At 55.7% G+C, this 15,773-nt stretch overlaps 1 protein-coding gene across 1 annotated transcript; it reads left to right on the top strand.

Annotated features, from left to right (window-relative positions):
- Positions 1 to 2,847: 2,847 nt before the first annotated feature.
- Positions 2,848 to 13,993, top strand: KRT82 (keratin 82; the record flags this gene model as incomplete). The annotated part of the gene is made up of 9 exons (XM_084256369.1): positions 2,848 to 3,252; positions 4,890 to 5,098; positions 7,362 to 7,422; positions 8,099 to 8,194; positions 8,563 to 8,727; positions 11,221 to 11,346; positions 12,765 to 12,985; positions 13,212 to 13,243; positions 13,752 to 13,993. The coding sequence occupies 9 exons, from the start codon at positions 2,848 to 2,850 to the stop codon at positions 13,991 to 13,993; spliced, it is 1,557 nt and encodes a 518-aa protein (XP_084112495.1).
- Between the last annotated feature and the right edge of the window lie 1,780 nt (positions 13,994 to 15,773).

Below are 15,773 nucleotides of genomic sequence, written 5' to 3'. Positions count from 1 at the left end.
CAGGAATGGCCGCAAGCCCTGTCCACACCCTGCCCGCTGTGGCCCTCCAGCCCCCAGTCACTTCCCTGATGCCCCCAGCAGAGTATTTGAATGAGAAACCAACACTCTTCCAAAATAACGCCAATGCTTAATTATTCCTTCTAGAATGGGAAGATTTTAGTAAGAACCCAAAAGTCCCTTGTGGCCTGGGGAAGATGCATTGTTTGATAACTCACAGCCAAATTTCTTCCAAATCCGCCTCACGTAAGCCAGGATTAGAAAGACCCGCCCAACATAGGCCCTGGTGGCGAGGGGCGGCGGCAGGTGCCTGAGAGGCGTGGGAGCAGCGCAGTGCCAGCCACGGACCTGGTGGCCTCCTTCGGAACTGCCCTGGAGAAGCTTCCTGCCAATTCACCTGCAGGCTCAGACGTCTTTCCTTGAGCCAGCCCTGTCTCTGGAGAGCTTCCTTCCCTTTTCACCATGCCCTGTCCACTTTCTCTTTCACCCACTGCTTTTTGTGCTCATGCCCTCCAGCCCCTGAGACCCTCTCCTCCATCCCTCTGCTCTGAGAGCCTTTAGTGCTCCGTCTCCTGCTCTACCCCTTTGAGGTCTGTTTCCCCAGCCCCAGCTAGAACAGGCACCAGCCTCCCTGTTCCCTAGGGATGGCAGGAGAGCAGACCCTGGTGTCCTCCCTACTCTGAGGGACGCTGCTGTCTGAGGAAGAGAGCAGAGGTGCGGTGCAGGGGAACGGGGCGGTGGGGCAGGCACGGCTCTTCCTGAGGCTGGCCTTCAGAGGGTAATTTCCAGGCAGTTGGAAGAGTGAACCCTCAGGACACCTGCCAGTGAGTTCAAGACCCAAATGTATTCGAAGGGCAAGTGGCGACTGGCTGCACTCTGCTGAGGAGCAGGAAGAGCAGCTTCTTCACAGAAGGTCTCTATCCCTCCTGAGCTGCCTGCTCCCTAGGCCTGCTGTTTCCTGACATAGCTTCAATAAAATGGCACCGAGCTCTCTGGGTCTTGACTGTGTCCTACCTCACGCTTTGGGGAGACCCTAAGATCTGGGCTTCTCGGGAAATGCCTTCCACCCACAACAAATCCAGTGACCGTACTCTGGGTCCCCGAGCTCTGGCCCTGGGCTCCCGGGAGCCCCTTGTGGTCATAGAGACCATCCTCTGGCCTGGGAGTGGTGGGGATACCCCCAAGTCCACATCACTCATAGGGCTGCCCAACAGCTCACTCCGGCAGCCATCTGCTCTCCAGGGTGACTTCTCAGCATTGCACACCATCTCCTGGGCCCACCTCTGTGGCAAAATGAGGACCCTCCTTCCCTGACACTGAGAAAGGGGACCTGCCCTTCCTCTGCCTCCCATCTCTCCAGGTGTCCTGCTACACCTGTCACCTCCCTGAGCCCCACCTTGCCGAGCCAGCCCCACCTTGCCGACCCAAAGTCACAACTACAAAGGGACACTTGAACTGAGAATTTCTGAGCACAGAAACATTTGTGTTTCAGTCTGCTGGGGAAACTGAGGGCAGAGGAGCCATAATGCATATTGGCATAGGATCCCCAATTCCTATCCTGGGCTTCTCTCCATGGTAAGTTTGGAGAGAAAAGGACAGAAACACCTCCTGTCACGGACAAGCCGTGTGACTTCAGGCAGTTTCTTAACTGCTCTGCTCCCCACTTACCTTAGTCGTGAAATGGAAATGACACGTTGGTCTCCTTGAAAAACTAAATGAAATAATGGGTGTAAAGAACTCATGGTCCAGCACATAGTAAGCCCACAGTCAGTGTTCCCAGTATTATTACCATGGCCTTGATTTTGACCTGGAAAAGTCCTAGTGCAGAAGGGAGAGACCAGCCAGCCACGGCAGAGGCTGCACTGAAGGGACTCCCGGGGGAGGGGGAGCAGATCCAGAGAGTCTGACCTGGGGGACTGGGGAGGAAGTCTGAACCCCGCATCTACCTGAACTGTTCCTGGGAGCAACAATGGTCCCCACAAATGTACTCAGGCCAAGCTGGCTGTGTCAACCTCAGAGAGCTTCTGGATGGGAAGAAAGAGAACAGAGCAGGGGAACCCAGACCTAATGGTTGAAATCAACACTTGTTTGGAGGCCCAAATTGTCAAGGAGAGGATCCTTTCACACACACCCCGCCCCACGCACAAGCTTTCTCCTCTTGAGTCTATATCTGGAAACCTCGTCTGTCTTGGAGCCGTAGTGGGGCGGGGGGGTGGGGGGGGGGTGGGAGGGGCGGGCAGCCAAGCCAGTGCCAGGACCTCACTGGCCTGAGGGCAGGGAGGGTCCAGCCTGCTTAGGGAGGCTTAGCCCACCTCATAGTCTTCTTTTCTGGAAAATTCTAGGGCCCTCTAGGATCCCAGGGATCCTAGGGGCTGGAGCACCTTCAAAAAACATAAAAAGAGCCTTGGGAGAGAGAACAGCCTCAAGCGCATCCAATTGGCCTCTAATCCCAGGCCAGCCGGGATGTATAATTCATGCCCCCTCTCCCGTGGATGGCATAAGGCCCCAACTCTCCCTTTCCTGGGGGCCGAGTCGCTGAGTACACCCAGCATATCTGTCCGGTCGGCCCCTTTCATCACCCCCATAAACAAGGAAGGAGGACAATTGGGGTTTTTATAGGACCCACCAGCACCGACCATTGGCTCCTTCTCTTTGCTCTTTGCTACCCTAATTATCGACCCTGGTACTTAGCAGTTGCCAATATCCCAAGCTCATAAAACTGATTTAATGGCGATTTGGAGTTTGACCCAGCTCAGTCCCCCGTCCCCTTCAGATAAAAGGTGGAGGCCGAGCCGACTTGATAACTCCAGTCCCTGCCAGGGCCCCGTCTCTCTGCCTCCCTCTCCTGCCATGTCGTGCCGCAACTTCCAGCAGGCCTCCAGATGTGGGGGCCAGAGCTTCAGCTCCTGCTCGGCGATCCTGCCCCGGACAGTCACGCACTATGCAGTGAGCAAGGGGCTGTACCGGCCTGCGGCCGGAGCGGGCCTCCGAGCCCTGGGCTGCCTCGGTTCAAGGAGCCTGTGTAATGTGGGCTTCGGGAGGCCCCGGGTGGCCTCCAGGTGTGGGCTGCCTGGCTTCGGGTACAGAGTGGGGGCCACCTGTGGCCCTGCTGCCTGCATCACCCCTGTTACCATAAACGAGAGCCTGCTGGTCCCGCTGGACCTGGAGATCGACCCGACCGTGCAGAGGGTGAAGCGGGACGAGAAGGAGCAGATCAAGTGCCTCAACAACCGCTTTGTGTCCTTCATCAACAAGGTAAGAGGCCGGCAGCGGTCCAGGGCGTGGGGTGCAGAGAAAATCCTTGGGTGTGGTCCAGGGGACCAGGGAGAGATGGACAATAGAGACCACGGCTGATCAGCTGCCTCCTCTGTGCCCCTCAACGACTTGCCATTGAAAGCTAGTTAGATGGGGCTCAGCAGTAAACATTCCTGTTTGTCAGTCCTACGTTTTTGAATATATCATCTCTTTCTGGATGCTATCTGCTAGAATCCACCGGGGTGATGCACAGCCAGACAACCAGGGGAATTTCCAGAGGCATAATAGATACTGAAAGGAACAAGCAAATAGGCAGAGGACTTCTGAGGAGGCCATAACTGCAGGGCTGCCTTCCTGGTGCCGAGCTGGGGCAAGACCCTGGCCCAGAGATGGGGTGGGTGTTATGACCTGCAATTTTCCATCAGCCGAGGCCTAGAATGATGTGGGGGGGGGGGGGTTCAGTCAGAGCAGGGGGCACAGGTGGCATTGACCAAAGTCTTACGTCTGTCAACCCCAGAGGCTCAAATCTGAAAGGCTGCAGGGAAGGGTGAGGAGCCACCATCAGGGCCATCACTCTCAGCCACCTCTAGACCTGTTTCCACACCCCAGGGGTCTTGGAGGGAGCAGGATTCTGGCCAAGGGCTGAGCCAATGTTTCTGGTGTCCAGAAGTTTTTGGGCAAAGGGTCAGGAGCCCACTGACGGGGGTCGGTTCCTCTCTGACTGTTACCCCAAAGCCCATTCACTGCTCAGCTTTGGCGACCCTGCCGCCTGGGGCAGGCGTTGTGCAGAGAATGGCAGGAGAGTCAGAGGAGGCAACATATGCAAACGTGATCCACAAAGGCACTGGTTTAGTAAGTGGGGACTGTTTCAACTGCGGTTTTATTTTTAAATCTCATGAAGTTCCAATTGTAAAGTCATCCCTCGACGTGGCCTCCATCCATCACATCCCACCACCTCCTGTGATGTGGCTGCAGACCTCACTTCCTCCAGAATTTTCTTAAGAGATAGCACATGCCATAGGGAAGTCCCGAGCTGGCGAGGACTAGGGAGCATGTCCCCTCAGCCGGTGCCTCCTGTAGCAGACCGTTAGCAACTTAGCCTTTCCTAATCTTGGTGCCCAAGGCAGGAGAAATGGGGGGCAGCAGTAATGGGGGCTGTTTTTGGACCCAGCCAGGCAGGTTGAAAAGAACTCGAGTCCTAGCACAAAGCCCCTGACCTGAGCTCCCTCTGCTGTAATTAAAAAGAGGCCCAGATTCTGGGTACAGACTTACAGCACGGAGATTTTCAAAGTGCTTCCACGCACAATCCCAAGAGGGAGCTTTAAGAAACCAGTGAGGCTTGGAGGGACGGATGGCTTGGTCCCATTACAAGGCCAGCAGGAGACAGGCAGGCCAGCAGGGCTAGGAGGAGGGCCTGCCCAGACTTCTCCAGGTGATGCTCTTTCCACGACAATGTGTACCCCAGCAGGGTGACAAAAAGACCCAGCCACTCAGGGCCCCTAGTCTTTGTAAACCCCAACCATTGCTGAGGGGTGTTGAGAAAGAGCATGGACTTGCTCCACGGCCCCCACCACTGTTCATCCTCCCCAACCACGGTCCCCCGGCCCCCGCTGCCATGACATCCACTCTTGGGGCAGGTCCGCTTCCTCGAGCAAAAGAACAAGCTCCTGGAGACCAAGTGGAACTTCATGCAGCAGCAGAGGTGCTGCCAGAGCAACATGGAGCCTCTCTTCGAGACCTACATCGGCGCCCTGCGCAGGCAGCTGGACTGCGTGGCCGGGGACCGCACCCGGCTGGAGGCTGAGCTCTGCAGCCTCCAGAACTCCCTGGAGGCCTACAAGAAAAAGTGAGTCTGCTCAGCCTCCACCCCCTGGGGGGACCGGGGTGAGCTGCCCAAATACGCTGGACCTCAGGTTCCCCTCTATAAAATGGGGACCTGAAAACTTGGTTCTCTTCATGGTAAAGTAACTAGGGGGGAGACTGTAGGCCGAGCATCTAGGAGACTGGCTGTTTCTCCACCGGAGAAGCTCTGAAATCCTGTATTTCTCTTCCTCTCCCTCTCAGCATCTTGACGTCAAGTCTCCCAGATCCCACATTCTCTCTCACCCTTACTCTGGCCTCCCTCCTCTCACCTCTGGGGCCTCCACCCTCCTCTCCCCATCAGCCCTCGGTCTCCTGCCCCCTCTCCCGGTTCTCCGTGATTAAGGCTGTGCAGCTGCTAGACTGGCCCTCCCGGGCCACTCCCAGAGCCCGGCTCACAGCAAGAGGAGGCAGTTGAGCACACGCCGATGAGGAGCTTCCAGGCTAACAGGTCCAGCGCTTGAGAGAGACTGAGGCCCAGATAAATCATCCTGGGGGGTGCTGTTCAGGTCTAGGGCCCATGGGAGCTCACGTTGGGGGAGAGGATTGAGAGAGGTTGATAGAAACAACTAGAACATGCTGATGGCAAGGGTCCCCAGGGTGGCAGGTTGGTGAGGTGGGGCCACGAGGGACACAGTCATGCTGCCGGGTCAGCCACATGCCACTCAGAGCCAGCGCTCTGGGGCGGCCCGGTCCTCACGGAGGGGGAAGAGGCCGGCTCCTCCTTACAATACCCTGGTCCAGTAAGCACAGACCTCCATGCCCTCCCACCACAGCTGCACACCGCAGGGGACAGGAATCCCGAGACGTGGGATAGCAGGAGGGGCCCGGGAAGACTTACTGCCCTTTGGGGGTGTGTGTGTGTGTGTATAATTTCCCATTATTTTTATTTATTTTTTATTTATATTTTTTAATTTTTTAACTTTATGTGTTTCTTACATCGTTTTTCATTTTTGCACAATATATGCATTTTCATCTTGGTTATGTTCGGGACCTTAAAGGGTATTTTACACCAATTGCTTCTTACTGAAAGTGGATTCCGGCACAGACCTGAGGGGAGGGGTAGGGACAGGTGACGAGGACGGGCCAGGCTGTGAAAAGTGAGAACAGACACCTCCAGCGACTGTGACGGGGGAGAGGTGCAGACACGGTGAGGGGCCAGGGAGGTGGAGGCCAGACCCCCGGGAGGAGCAGTGTCCCCCAGGGGGGACACGCAAGGTGGCATGGTTTGCAGCTCCAGATGAGGGCTTTGGATTTTGAAAGTGGAGCAAGAGGAGACGGATGAGACCTAATGGACTGGAGCATTGCTAGCGACAGTGCCCGGGACACAGCAGCGCCTGGCCCCGGCCTCGTGCTTTGCAGATGTTAACTCATGTGACAGGTTAACTCACCACAGCCCTGTGAGGCATGACCAGCGTTCACCTCATTCTACAGATGATGAAACTGAGACAGAGAGGCCAAGTCACTTCCCTGAAGCCACACACTAGCACGTGACAGAGCCCAGGTTCGCCCAGGCAGGGGCTCCAGGGCCCGGAGCCGTGCTGCAGCAGAGTGAGGCTGGGAAAAGGAAGGATGAGCGTCAGGAAGCTCCGAGGAGCTTTTAATGGATCAATGTCGCTCTTCAAACTGAGTTATTAGGGCCAGACTAAAGCCCCTGACCCTGATTCCGCTGCCTTGGGGAGCAGTGAGTGGGCGAGGAGTTCCCGCGAGCCTCCAGGAAATAGCTGGGCCAGCCGGGCAGCTGTATGGGCCTGGCAAAGTGGGTAATTGCTACCTCTGCATCTGAGCGGCAGGCTCGGAACTCCCCTGGAGTGGAGGGGCACGGGGTCAGCTGGGAGGTCAGTGACCGCAGCCGCCGCTCAGGACAACTGGGAAAAGACAACTGTGCCCGCAGCAGGCAGCCGACTTCTCTCCACCTCTCCAGAGGAAACCACTAGGTGGAGGGGACTTCCTTAGCAGCGAGATGGAATAAAGGCTGACCTGCAGAAGGACTTCTGCGGGATCCCCGACCGCAGGAACAGGCTCCTGAGGAGTGGGGGGGAGTAGCTTAGTGACTAAAGAGAGGCCCTGTTCATGATCATCTGTCTTGAGTGGCTGGAGTAGAGATGCCCCCAACAGGCCGCACCTGGCGGCTTCTCTGGGTACAGTCAGTACCAGGCGCATCTGCCCCTTCCCTCAGGCCTGATACCAGGGTGCCTTCTGAACCCTGCAAGCTGGACTGAAGCTTTTTCTCCTACCTATTCCACCAGATACGAAGAGGAACTCTCCCTGCGACCTTGCGCTGAGAACGAGTTTGTTGCCTTGAAGAAGGTGAGGGAGAATGGCACTGGGGAGCGGGGGTGGCCCTGAGCTGGCCCTGCTGGCCTTGGGACACCCAGGCCCTCGGCGTGTCCAAGCGTGTCTGCTGCCCAAGCGTGTCTGCTGCCCCGAAACGCAGCCCGGAGCCCTTCAGGCTTCCCAATGTCCCGGGGAATGAGGAAGACCAGCCCCTGCAAGGGACAGTGGTTGACCTGGCCTCCGCCTCCCAACCCATTTGGCCCAATTCTGGTGAAGCTTGTGTCTGCCCCTGCACAGAAGCTGTAGATGTGACTAACACCAAATCAACAACCAAACAAAAACTCTGATTCAAATCCCAACAGATGAAAACAGTCTCGATGATTCCCCAGACAGATCTGATTGCTGGGTGTTCCTGCCCACAAAGTGAGCTCTGAGCAGGGGCATCTGAGGTTTCCTTAAACCCCACTCCCTTCAGATCCTTCCCCATCAGGGGGCCAGGCCACATATGGGGTCCCAGGGCTGAGGATCCTTCCTCATCCTTGGCCCTGTCACCCTTCACTTATGAACCTAAGTGAGGAAAGGTGGGTCTCACATCTGTCACCACCACTAGCTTGCCTGGAGGTGCCTGGGTTGGAGGGGGTGGGGAGGCTCAGGGACTTGCACATCCCTCCAACCCCAGGTTATGTTTCTGTCAATGTTCTGTCTGCAGGACGTGGACACGGCCTTCCTGATGAAGGCTGACCTGGAGACCAACGTAGAAGCTCTTGTCCAGGAAATCGACTTCCTGAAAGGCCTGTATGAGGAGGTAACTGCAGCCACGTGGCCCACCTAGCGATTGGTCAAGGGACAATGAGGTGGGGAAGCTCCTGTTGTGGGGAATATGTTTCAGGGCGTGACAACTTTAAAGTGAACAGATAAAGAAATCAGCATGGTTTTCAAGAAGTGAGATGCCCTGAAACCAGCTCCCCAGACCTTGGCTATCAGTGGTCACTGTCCTGGGGGGTGAGGACAAGGTGCATGCTGGTAATTGAAAGGCCAGGAGAGCTGTGACAAAGTCCTGTGTGAATCTGCTCTGAGAAGGTCAGAGGGCCTTGCCTTTTCTCTCCCCTACTGTCCCTCTCCCCTCTTTATCCTCCAAAAGCTCAATGTCCTCACCCCGCGTTCCCTCCGCAGGAGATCTGCCTGCTCCAGTCTCAGATCTCAGAGACCTCGGTCATTGTCAAGATGGACAACAGCCGGGAGCTGGACGTGGATGGCATCATTGCTGAGATCAAGGCCCAATATGACGAAATTGCCAGCCGCAGCAAAGCTGAAGCCGAGGCCTGGTACCAGTGCCGGGTGAGGCCTGGGTGGGGCAGGGGACCCCGAGCCCACATGCCCCCAGGAAGTGGGTGAGGAGATAATGAGGGCCCTGCCATGTCACAGCAATGGAGAGCCTCATAAACCCCAAGCCCTGTTGTTTCTGCCAGGTCCCTGCCGAGCATGTGGGAGGGGACCCCACAGACAGCCCAGACCTGTCATCAGGGTGCCAGGGTGCCCCAGCTTTATTCACCCAGAGACTCACTGGAAGTGTTCCTTTAAGCAGTACTCAAGGAATAGTAATTGGCAATGATGGCAGAGAGGGCCCTGGGCTTGGAGGCGTGGGAGGTGGCTAATGTCATGGAGTGGTTCCTAATGGTGGAGCAGAAACAGTGATTAAGGCCGCCCAGACTTAGGTAATTAGGGGCTTACTGGGAGGGCAGCTGGTGTCCCCAAAGGCAATCTGACTTGACAAATTTAACAAATATTATCATCTCAGTCTTCACCCTATCTGTGGAAGACACTGTACATGATTTCACTCCCTCCCTCACTCACTCAATGACTCTTTATGGAACCTCCATCATGGGCCAGGCACAGTGCTAGGCTGAGATCCAGCAGGGAGTAGAGCAGATAGCAAGCCTTGCCTCATGTCACCTTCCTTCTGAAGGTGGGAGCAGGGAAGGGGAAGGCAAGAGACAAGACAAGAGAGTGCAGTGGGTGTATGTTAGCTGGTAAGCTGCGCTGTGGAGGAAACTAATGAGTCGTGGGACTCAGGACTTACCGAGGATGGCCCGGGCCTTACTGAGGTGCAGGGCAATGAACAGAGACTTGGCATCAGGCCATCCCTGTCCTGAAGGAGGTTGCAGGCCATGGGGAGAGAAACGAGCAACTAGGCAGAGATGCGAGCTCCAGGAGGTGATTGCTAAGGCCAAGCAGCAGCTGAGGGGGCATGTGATGGACAGGCAGAGGCATCAGCCTTGGGTCCAGATCACCAAGGCCAAGCACAGCCCCGGGGGGGAGGGTGTGTCCCCCTGAGGGCCAGGGGAGCAGGACACTGATGTCTGACAGCAGGCGCCCAGTGTGTGGCCCCATGGAGAGCGGCTTGCAGAGAAAGGCTGGGGCAGATCACAGCAGACCTGGGAGCTGTGCTGAGTACTTGGCCCTTTTTGCTGAAGGCAATGGCTACCCTTGTCCAGGCAGCCCCCAAGTGAGGCTCAGCCCACTTTCTGGAGCTCCACAGCGGTGAAAGCTATCAGGCCCAGTGACCCAGTGCGGCCCATCCATAGCCAGTCTTCACCCTGGCTGCCTCCCACCCCCAGGTGGTTTGCACTATCAGTCAGGTGGGCTCTGGGAAAGCAACGTCAGTTTCCCCTCCTCCTAACACCAATTAATTGAATGCTATAATTGAGTTACAGATATTCCTCTATTATGTAAGAGTTGTAGTTGTCTGTGAAGATAAGAAATCAAAAAAAAATTTAAAACAAATTCACTTTTTTTTTTTTTTCTCAAGTAACTTGAAGCCTAGGAATAGACTGCCCCAAATGCCCACAATTGATACAGAGGTCCTGTCACCACCAGGAACACAAAGTCCTTCGAGCTTTCTATTCGGTCCTTAGCACATTGTCTTAATCTTCATGGTTGCCTCGAGTCCCAAGGTGGCTGCCACTGCACCGATCTCATATGTTCATTCCAGGCAGGAAGAAGAGAGGGCAAAAGACACAGGCCCCCACTCCAGAGAGCTTTCCTTGAGGCCCTACCCAGCAATGGCCATAATCTCATTGATACAAGGGTTGAGAAACACTCTCACCTGGCTCATTGCCACCCCCAAAGAAAAGCAGAATTCTGTTTGAAGAAGAGGGGAGTGGATATTAATTTAACAACTACAGCAATTACAAGCTTTCCCAGGAAAAACAAATCCTCAAAAGTGATTCATGCTTCTCTCTTCTTTGGCATTTTCTACGCAAAATGTTCTCATCCACCCAATGCAGAAAATCTAAACTTGGCTAATGTTTTAGAATCTATAACACGCAAATTTCTAGCATTTAGAAATGAGATTCAGTGTGCAAAGACTATTCGAAAAGCGCTAAGTCAGGGTAGGGAGTCACAACACACTCTGTTTTGATTGGACGAATGTTCCCAGCCAGGGGCAGTCGGGTCTGTCCTCAGCCCTAGCTCGTTAGGTCTCCCAGGCTGAGCACAGAAACCCCCTCAACAAAAGGGAGGTGCCTTTGGTGACTCTGAGGCTCTGGGGCAGAGAGAAAAGAATGAGACTAAGAACAGCTGAACAGCGAGGAGGGCAGCTTGGCAGAGAATTTAATAGTCTGAAGGTTCAGGGCTGGGAGGTGTGGTGGGGATGAGAAGCAGCCCACAAAAGGACCCCCATGGACCAGAAATAGGAAGGGGTGGGGCGCAGAACAAGCACAGGGACCCAGGGAGCACCTGCAGCAGCGGGGCGCCGTGGGGAGGCTCCGGCCAGCACCGTGTCCTCAGAGGCGGGTGCCTGGAGTCCTGATCTCTCGGCGGTGCCCGCAGTACGAGGAGCTGAGGATGACAGCCGGGAACCACTGTGACAACCTCCGCAACCGCAAGAACGAAATCCTGGAGATGAACAAGCTGATCCAGCGGCTGCAGCAAGAGATCGAGAATGTCAAAGCTCAGGTGAGACCTTGCTCGGAGCCACTGTCTGGTCAAGCGGGACGGATGCACCCTCCCTTCCAGCACTGTCAAAGCAGGAATGAACTTGTGCTCCCCCCAACCCCCCTCCCCCCGAGAGATAGCAAGTGTTGCTACAGCAGAAGCGGCCCACAGCAGGAGGGGCCGTCTCAGGAAATGGTGAGGTCCCCAACAGAGGCATGGCGGCCTCGTGGCGAGGATGAAATAGGAAGGATGCTTCATTTAAAGGGAGATAGAAAGGAGGACCTCATGGTCCTCCCACCCCAAAGACTCTGTCCTTCTATGGCCCTGGAATTCAAGGTGACTCTGGAGGTGACTCTGGCTGAGCTTTTCTAAGAGGACACATGTCCCTTGAGGAGTTTCAGACAGGACTGACCCCCAAGCCCAGGGGACCAGATGTCACAATCCTCGGGTGAAAACCACAGACTTGAAAGTGCACAAAGTCACAACTCTAGGGGAAACTCTTCCTCCTGTGTTTCTCTTTTACTCTCATGACTACACACGCACAGGTCTTGTGACCCCGCCTGTGTGAGTGCTGGGGGGAGCTTCTCACACCAGGCAATTCTGTGACTCCAGATCAGTGTCCTACAATTGAACTCAGTTCTCAAGCTACCTACCTGGAGGGACATCAGGCCCCACAGGTGAGGCGCACATTCCCACAGCACCGCCCCAGTTCAGATGCCAAGCACAGGTCCAGGCTGTCACCTGAGGCTTCTGACCAATTGGCTACTAACAGGAATTTCCCATGAGCCACTCCTCAGATTCAATTGATTTGCTAGAGCAACTCACAGAACTCAGGAAACAGTTCACTTACTGTTTACAATTTATTACCAAAAGGTATAATAAAGGGTACAGAGGATGGAAGAGTTGCTGGGCAAGGTGTGTGGGGAGGGGCACGGAGCTCCTCGCCCCCCTTGGTGCCACCTCCCGGCTCCGCCGTGTGTTTACCAACCTCTCCCCAAAGCAGTGCTTTTGGAACTTTTATGGCGGCTGCATCACTGAGGCATCACACCGTGTCATTAACTCCATTCCCAGCCCGTCTCCCCTCTCTGCTGAATGGGAGGTGGCGGCGAAAACTGCAAGCTTCTAATTATGGCGTGGTCTTTCTGGTGACTAATCCCCGAGACCTACCGTATTAGAACAGGAGGAATTACTACCACTCAGAGAACACCAAGGGATTTAGGAGGCTGTGTCAGAGACTGGGATTAAATACCAAACATTAGAGTAAAAGCTGTTCCTGCTGTTCTTCTCACTTAGGAAATGCCAGGGTCTTAGGAGCCTGTGCCAGCAACTTGGGGCAGGGACCAACACATATTTTTTCTATTATCTTATAGCAGTCATGATCTCTGCTCTTCTCAGAGCCAGGGGTCCCCAGTAATGCCTTTCTGTGCCCTCTCTCCCAGCGCTGCAAGCTAGAGGGAGCCATAGCTGAAGCCGAGCAGCAGGGCGAGGCCGCCCTCAGCGACGCCAAGTGCAAGCTGGCAGGCCTGGAGGAGGCCCTGCAGAAGGCCAAGCAGGACATGGCCTGCCTGCTCAAGGAGTACCAGGAGGTGATGAACTCCAAGCTGGGCCTGGACATCGAGATCGCCACCTACAGGCGCCTGCTAGAGGGCGAGGAGCACAGGTGAGCTCCTGCGCCGGGGGTGGGCACCAGGTGTAGACGCCCTTCCTCTGCTCTGCTTGGTGTTGCTGCTGCTGTGCCCACCCTGTGGCCACTCCCCACCTGACACAGCAAGAATCTGCAGGGCCTCCTCGTGAACCTGGCCCTGCGCGAGCAAGAGGAGGGCAGCTGGGCACTTAATCCGCCTGGTTCTCTTGTGTTACCTGTGTCTTCTCTTTCCTCCCCCCAGGCTGTGTGAAGGCATCGGGCCTGTGAATATCTGTGAGTAGAGGAGCAGTCCCCAAGGGGTCTTGGCAGCCGGTCAGCCCAACCTAGACAGACCCACCACCCAGCCAGGCCCCAAAGAAGGACTTCAGTCTGCTGGGAGCCCCTGCTCTGTGAAGACACCATCTCCCAGGCTAGCCAAGTCTCTGGAAGGCAGAAGTAGAATTAGATATGCAGTTGGCCCCAAGGTCTCAGGGTCCAGAAACTGCAAGGAACCCTACTGTCAAGGGGCCACTCCAGAAAGAAGGCCCTGAAGCAGGTTCCCAAGAGAGGGGAATGACGAGTGGGGTCCGAGAGAAGCAGAAATCAGGCCTGGCCTGGCCCCAGGTCTGGGGAAAGAGTAAAAGCACCAGGAGTAACAGCACTTTATGCGCTGGGTGGCAGACAGGGAAACCAGTAGCTGGGACGGGGTGTTCTTAGAGGTGAGGGGCGGTGGGGTAGGGGGAGAGGACACCCTTAGATCCGTGCAGTGCAAGGCCCCGAGCACCCCTTCCTGTTTCCACAGCTGTGAGCAGCTCCAAAGGCGCCATCCTGTATGAGCCATGTGTGGTCAGCACGCCCATGCTGAGGACCGAGTACTGCTCGGGGAGCACCAGTGTTGTCAAGAGCAGCGGGGGCTGCAGTGTGGTGGGCACCGGTGAACTCTACATTCCGTGGGAGACCCAGGGGCTGCTGGGCTGCGGGAGTGGGCGGAGCTCCAGCATGAAGCTGGGGACCGGGGGCGGCTCCTCCTGCCACAAGTGTTAGCCCGAGTCCAGAGCTGGAGGCCCAGGCCCAGGGCACCAGACCCCAGCCTGGACATTGCGCCCCCCCACCAGGGCTGAAGACAAGACTACTCTAAAACCCCACCTTCCTGTTTGGATGGCAGGCTCCCCTTGGCTTTGTCGGGGAGCTGCCTCTCAGGCCCTTCCATATCTTTAAGCATCACCTTTGACTGAGCTGCGTGCAGATCCTGAGTGAGGTTCCGGGGCTGGAGGCAGGATGTACAGGAGGAGAAGCCTCGCCTGCATCCCCTGGATTCTGACACTCGGGCCCGGGAGCGGCCAGGACAACGGCGATGGCCCCTGACCACTTCTCTTTCGGACCAGAAGCTGCAGTAGGCACATCGCAGTTCTGCTTTGTGGGTTATCCCATGGAAGTTTCCCCACAAAGCTAGTCTTCTCCACCCCTAGAGGGTCCCACCTCCCACCCATCTGGTTCTCATGCACCTAAGAAAAGTGAACTTCTTTGAACATCCACCTAAAATATGCACTACTGCAAATGTCAAAAGCAGATACCCCAAAATCCATGCCTGAATTCCAAAAATGTAGGATTGTTGGATAACTCAGGGCCTGCCAATGGTTCTCTCAGTCAGCACACAGAATAAAGTGGTTTTTGGGCAGTAGATTTACCTGCTCAGGTGTGTTGAAGTCATACTACGCAAATAAGTTTTCTTGCTGAACTCAGATCAGTGGCTGTTGGCAGGGAGATGCCGAAAACAAAGGCAAGAGGTCATGGATTAAATACTGGACAGAGGGCTAGCCAATAGTTGACATTACTCGCCCAATGGAATCCAGCCCACCCACCCCTCCCCTCTGTACATAACCACCCCTTCCTGCTCACTCTCCCTTTAGTTCCTTTTGCTTTGGGTCTGATATGAACGGATTTCCTAGCTACATTGATGTGGGGCTGCCCCAGCAGACTGGGACTCTGGCTCAGGGTCTGGGAGAAAGAAGGTGCTGAGTTGACCTCACCTCCCCAGAGGCTCTGCCCTAGCGCTGCCTCCCACAGAAGCCCCACCCACCCGGGGTCCAGTCTCTGCCTGGAGCCCTGGGCCTCTCTGTTTCCAATAAACTCACTCTTCCCAGGCTGCAAGAATCAGGACTATTCACCTTGCTCTGTGGGGTGCAATAAGAGGGGGTCCCGATGAGCAAGCTTTGGGGGCTGGAGGGCTTGGGCATGGACATGAAGGCTACAATACAAATGGGAAAGCCACATGCAAATTCTCTGCAAGTGGCTTGCGGAGGAAATGCTGACCGTACACATTGCCCTCAGAATGTGCCTATCACTTGCCACATTCAAAACCATGATCTGTTGCACAGAAGCCCCCTCATCACGTGCCCCCGCACAGGTACTAGAGAAAGTCTAGGTCCCCGTCGTGTCTGTATTTAGAGCCTCCATGCCCTGGGCACTCCCTCCCCATGCTGGACCAGGGCACAGGTCCTGGGGAAAGAGAGAAGTGGGCACAGCCCATGCGGGTGGATGGGCTGGTCTCCGCTCCCTCCTAGGGAGTCCCAAGGCACAGAGCTGCATTCCATCTCAGCAGCTCCACCTTCTGCAAGGCCCCAGTCCTTTCCCTGCTGCCTCAATGAGCCACGACAATTCCCCACCACAACTGTCCCTGACACCTCACTCCTGAACACTGGGGCGTTCCCCTCCCCAGCCCCTATGGAGCATCCATCCTAATCCTGGGGGGCTCTCTGCCCCCCAAAGGGGTCATAAATCATGAGAGCCAAGAGAATGGGAGCAACAAGAAAAGGGAATGAAT

The sequence above is a fragment of the Talpa europaea genome (assembly GCF_964194135.1).
Source record: "Talpa europaea genome assembly, chromosome: 15".
NCBI classification, from domain to species: Eukaryota; Metazoa; Chordata; class Mammalia; order Eulipotyphla; family Talpidae; genus Talpa; species Talpa europaea.
Note: the sequence above shows the minus strand (reverse complement) of the source record. Positions and strands in the feature narration are given on the sequence as shown.